Below are 6,141 nucleotides of genomic sequence, written 5' to 3' on the forward strand. Positions count from 1 at the left end.
GGGGGGGGGGGGGGGGGGGGGGGGGGGGGGGGGGGGAGTAATCACGATGTCAGCTTAACATCGTGATGTGTGTCAGCCATCGATGATGGACGATGGCATCGTCTATCGGCCCAACCCTATTTTCCACTGCGTGATACGACACGGCTCGCTTGACTTTTGCTTTTCCACTGCAGTTTAGTACTGCTACAAAGTGGGTGGGATTATAGACTGATCATTATAGTTGCGCCACCACCTCGTCTACTTTTTTTTCAAGTTGTGTGTGACGGTCGTTGAAAGCAACAAATGATACTGCGGTGGCTGTTGACCAATCAGTGACCAATCCAATGACCAATCAGTGATCTGCAGTGTTTATACGTCACATTTTAGTATCGGTACAGCTCGCTTGGTTACCTCAACTGAGGTGGTACTAAAAAAAATACCATGCAATGGAAAAGCACCATTACATTACATCAAAATGTTTGCCATTTCTGTGAATATTATGAGATTATTTAACATTTTAGTCCAATTATGTGAACAGAATTCTTAAGTTTTGCAAGTCCACTCATACGAGTCGTCAAAGAGATTAATGAGATTGTCACACCTAGCTCGTTTGAGCACTCCAAATGGTCCAAGGGTCTATATAACTGTATATGAATACTTCATATGAACTCAGAACACCCTAAAAGGAGCCAGTGTCCTTTTGTGGTTCAGCTGAGTCCCTTTTTAAATCCATAACTGTTTTTGTTCATTTAAAGTATACTATGTAAAACCACATTTAAAGTGTTCTATATGTGAATCCTGTGATTGCAAAGCTGGATTTTCAGCAGCCATTCACTCAAAAATGCTTACACAGTGTAATAATTAAATAGCCATATACTATATATGAAAATGCCAGCTATTGGGCATATTTTACAGACACACTTAAGTTGTGCAGTTCAGACCAGAGGTGCAGTGGTGTATTGTGCTTGTACTGATGACATTCCGATTGGTCTTTTGCTCAATTCTCACTCTGACAGTCCAGGTGATGTTAGCATAGCGGCCCTGCGTTTCTGTCTAACAAGCAGTCTCATCTCTGGCTCCACCTCCATAATTCATAACCTACTGTCAATATACACAATGCTACTGTGCTTTTTTGTGACAAGCAGCGCTGAACCGATAGATAAAAAGAAGAACAAAGAATGAATTGCAGATCTTGTTGACAGCAGCAAAGAAAGACTATTCTCTTTTCATCACATGTATTGTTATATAGGGGAACGTGTTGTCAGCTAACAGAAAGCAATCTTGAGTTTTATTTGCAGAGTTGAAGGTGCTCCCTTCAAATAAAGCATCCCCGCATCATTTTGACCTCACATGTGTCAACAACATTATTCAATACAGCATGTGGCTTTGTCAGTCTGCGATCATGAGCGTATGTTTACATTTGTATTCACGTCATTGCCATCCACAAAATAATATGCCTCGGGGGAGGGTGAGGGAAGGTGTTATTTGTCTGTGATTTTGCCATGGTAATATCCAGTCTAGATTTCAACAAAGCCTTTCGACGGTGCAGATGGTACAACCTTTCCCTCCCAGCGGAGTACAGCTGTGGGACTATGGGGAGGATGTTTGGAGAAAACATTGCTGAAATGTGTTTGCATTAAGTAGTCTCTTGGCTGGTTTAGCAGCCCGTGACAGATGCAGTACGCCAGTGCGAGATTGTTATTTGAGATTTGAATATCCCTGATGCTTGAATGATGGGGGCATATCACACATGCAGTAAAATACATTTAGAGGTTTATAAACTGTGTACAGGGACAAATTGAATGTGTTATCTTGTGCTTACAGATGAGGTTTGTAAGGAATGTGACATCCTGGCGAGAAATGAAACCAGGTTTCTACCACGGCCATGTCTCCTACCTGGACTTCACAAAGTAAGTTTTGCTTGATACAAAACCATCACTACGATCACTGGAAGCAATTGCACTACACTTCACCGTAGTTAAAATGGTTATATGTGTTCTTAAGGCACACAAGTCCTTATCTAATAGCACATTTGTTGTTGTATGTTCCTGTAAAATGGGACATCCATCAGACAGCTACTTAATTTACTGATGTGAGAAGATACGTTTAAGTGTTGCACTCTAGTGGTTGAAAGTGGAACGTTTTTATTTTTTCTTGTGGATTTGAAATCTGAAATCCGAATTTTTTTTGTTTTGATTTGGTTTGTTTTTGGTTTTATTTTTGTTTTGTTTTACATGATCAAAAGGAACATAACATATTGAAATTTAGAAATTTGTAATCAATTTAGATTTTTTTTTCACAGATTGTTGTGGTGATAATATAATTGTAACGAAGAAAATGGAAAATAAAGAATTTAGAACAAAATGTAAAAAAAAAAAAAAAGCATTTTGACAGGTGTCTTGTGGAGTGTACTCCACATAATATATAACATAATATAATATAAAATGAATTATAATATAATATAAAATAATGTTTGCTTGAATAGGTTTGGAGTCAAGGGGAAGCCGGTTTACATCAACATTGTACGGGACCCTATCGAGAGGTTGGTGTCTTACTATTATTTTCTCCGATTTGGAGATGATTATCGGCCAGGTCTCAGGCGGAGAAAGCAGGGGGACAAAAAGGTATTATCTTTTTACTGAAGTAACTGTTAATTTTCTCCCCATGTGCATGCTAAGATGCAATATGTGTGAATGTGTTTCAGACATTTGATGAGTGTGTGTCATCAGGAGGTTCTGACTGCGCTCCTGAGAAGCTTTGGTTACAGATCCCGTTCTTCTGTGGCCATTACTCTGAGTGCTGGTGGGTAATATGAGCAGCCTGTTACTATGCTTTTCATGTAATGCTCGTTCGCATTAGACAAATTGATTGATTTACTCTTTACTGGTTTGTTCTCTAAACTGCTGTATGTAGGAGCTGGAAATGATCTTGTGTGTCTGTTTGTGCAGGAATGTTGGCAGTAAGTGGGCTCTCGAGCAGGCCAAGTATAATTTGGTGAATGAGTATCTGCTTGTGGGAGTGACTGAGGAGCTGGAGGATTTTATCATGATGCTCGAGGCAGCCCTGCCACGTTTCTTCAGAGGAGCGACTGAGCTGTACCGCACAGGTACTTGGTCATCTTTTAAGAATTAAAGGAATAGTTAAAAAAAAAAAAAAAAAAGACCATTCTGCTCTCTACTTTTACTTTACTTTTATCTACTCACCTTCGTCTTTCCAAATCCAACTTTATTTTTTCCATGTAACACAAAAGGTGAATACAATAGCTTTGTGTGAGATTGAGAAACAGCCTGAAGGTGAAATTCAAACATTCATGACAGCCCATGAAAGAAGTACCTTAACAATGTGTGATTTGTAGATGAATAATTCTTAGTCAAATCTTTTCAATTAATTGGTTGAAATGAATTCATTTGGAAACCCTTTTGAACATTTTGTTCATGAACCGGACTGATCCAGTTCTCAAGTTATACATGTACTTATGGTTCTTTTGCATCCATTATGAAGCTTGAAAGCTCATTGTAATTGCATGGAAAAGAATGACTAGAACATTAAAAAACATAATTCTCCTTTTGTGTTCAGTGGAAGAAAGATATTCATAAGGGCCCTATACTATACAGGGTTTCTGCAGGTATCATCAAATGTAATTTATTGCTTTTTTAATGCCATTTTTACATTTCTTTAATGACTTAAAGGGATAGTTCACCCTAAAATGAAAATTTGATGTTTGTCTGCTTACCCCCAGGGCATCCAAGATGTAGGTGACTTTGTTTCTTCAGTAGAACACAAACGGAGATTTTTAACTCCAGCCGTTGCAGTCTATCAGTCGTGTAATGCATGGCAATTGTAACAAAATCTATGAGAGTAAAAAAAAACATGCACAGACAAATCCAAATTAAACCCTGCGGCTCGTGACGACACATTGATGTCCTAAGACACGAAACGATCGGTTTGTGCGAGAAACCGAACAGTATTTATATAATTTTTTACCTCTAATACACCACTATGTCCAACTGCCTTGAGCGCGCGCACGGCATCCGGTGCGTGAGGTGTGTACACGCTCATCAAAACTTTCAGAAATCATTGTAACATTATAAAATAAATCGTTTGTAACATTATAAATGTTATAAAATGTTATATAATGTCATACTGGTAAAAAATGTATAGCCTGAGTGCACTGTAAGTCACTTTGGATAAAAGCGTCTGCAAAATGCATACATTATTATTAATTATTATTATTATAAATGCCATTATAAATAACTTACTGACCCCAAACTTTTGAACTGTAGCTACTGTATATAAAGCACATTACACCATGAACCTGCAATAAAACGCTTTCTGTTATATGAAATTGCATATGAATTCCTAAAATATTAAATTACAGATTGTCAATTTTCCAACCAAACTTTAATACATCACAATATATTTATGATTTTTGAACGTATCATATAGTTCAAAATGTCATCATATTTTCATCAAAATTCATCAACCTATGAATTTAAAATTCAAATTGTTAGTTTAAAAAAAATCCCCTGATGTGTTTTATTCAGATATTCAGCATTGAATATTTTTTTAATTATACAAACCAGTGCAACCTCCTGAGTGACCTGCATTTTATTTTGTCTTTGACTTCAAATGCAGGCAAGAAGTCTCACCTGAGGAAAACGAGCGAGAAGAAACCTCCCACTAAAGAGTCCATCTCAAAGCTGCAGCAGTCCAACATATGGAAGATGGAGAACGAGTTCTATGAGTTTGCACTGGAACAGTTTCAGTTTGTGCGCGCTCACAGCGTCAGGGAAAAAGACGGCGAGCTTTACCTGCTGGCTCAGAACTTCTTTTACGAGAAAATCTATCCAAAAGTAAACTAGAGTTGACATTAGCATGGTCCATTTGGCCTGTTCATGTACTGTTCTGTCACTTTCACTGGGAAGAGAAGAAGAAATGCCTGGAAGAGGGGCCAAGCGTTTTAGAGTATGTTTTTTGAGAGACTTCACACAAGTGCTGACTGTGACGCTCGATATCAAGCCCAGTATCTTTTTATGGACTTTCACAGCAGTGAAAACATTTGTGACATCGACATCAAATTTTCACGCAATTCATCATGCCTTCCAAAAGAAAATGACAGAACCTCTTTGACCATCAGTCACTGCTGTGAAAAATCAATTCTGAACAGGGTCAAAAGAGTGCTGCTTTTGGTACCAGACGTTTGGTACATTAGGAGCACCTCCTTATTTTACTACTATCTGTGGTTTTGTGAAGTAACTCTTTCCTGCATTGTGTATATTCATTTTTCATAGAATGCCATGAACAGTGTTTACAGACTTTAGTAAAGGTATTGTAGCCAGAGTTTAGAATGTGGTAAAACAGATTTCATATCTGTACAAATTGTATTTACATGTATATTTTATTTAATTGGACCAAATGGTTGTAAGAAATTCAAAGTTGTAGAGTTTTAAACTAGTTATTTGGGGGGGGGGTCCCACTGGTGCTTGCTTTCTTTTCTATTTCTCCTTTATTTTCCGTTGCATCTCCTGAAGACAGAACAGTTCAACTTTAAACTGACCTCTAAGATGAACTTTCATCTTTCATTGTTCAACTACAGAGACTGTTTTTGACAGGTTAAAGTATCATCTAGTAGCAGAGTATTGACTTGAAGTAACTTGGTCTCAACAGCCTACTACCCTCTCAGAAGTCCTAATTATACTGCATTTTACCAGAAGATAAAAAAGAAAGAAAGAGGCTCAAACCAACATTAGTTGTACACTAAATAGTGCCTTCATGAATCATTCATTCCACCTTGGTTTCAGCAGTTGTTCAGATCATTTAAACAAAGTCTGTATATTACATTTTTTAAAACTGCCAGCTTTCCTTTTTTTTTGTATAAATTGTCTCAAAGCATTTCAAATAAACTTTGCTGTCTGCCGAGACCATGTTGTTTTCAGGATGCTTAGTTTCTCTTACAAACACTAATAATTCAGTTTTCAACCTGGGCTTTGGTGATATGCTTAAAGGTTGCGTACATTTTGAGAGGAGAGTTTAACAAGTTAACTTGTTAACTTGTTAAATTAAGACAAATTAATTATGTTAAACTTGGTCATTTTTTTCCTTACTGATTTATCAAATAGAATGATCATATTAATTTATCAGATAGTACAAAAGTTTGGGGTC

The 6,141-nt window shown here is 37.3% G+C and overlaps 1 protein-coding gene across 1 annotated transcript in view; it reads left to right on the top strand.

Moving 5' to 3' along the window:
- hs2st1b (heparan sulfate 2-O-sulfotransferase 1b) overlaps positions 1-5,893 on the top strand; it is a 90,759-nt gene extending 84,866 nt beyond the window's left edge. The window contains exons 3-7 of the mRNA XM_016241266.1: positions 1,804-1,889; positions 2,465-2,603; positions 2,684-2,781; positions 2,928-3,085; positions 4,615-5,893. Coding sequence (XP_016096752.1) covers positions 1,804-1,889; positions 2,465-2,603; positions 2,684-2,781; positions 2,928-3,085; positions 4,615-4,841 — 708 coding nt within the window. The 3' untranslated portion in view covers positions 4,842-5,893. The remainder of the gene's footprint in view (positions 1-1,803; positions 1,890-2,464; positions 2,604-2,683; positions 2,782-2,927; positions 3,086-4,614) is intronic.
- The last annotated feature ends 248 nt before the right edge of the window (positions 5,894-6,141 follow it).

This window comes from Sinocyclocheilus grahami, unplaced genomic scaffold, assembly GCF_001515645.1.
Source record: "Sinocyclocheilus grahami isolate Dianchi unplaced genomic scaffold, SAMN03320097.WGS_v1.1 scaffold617.1, whole genome shotgun sequence".
NCBI lineage: Eukaryota > Metazoa > Chordata > Actinopteri > Cypriniformes > Cyprinidae > Sinocyclocheilus > Sinocyclocheilus grahami.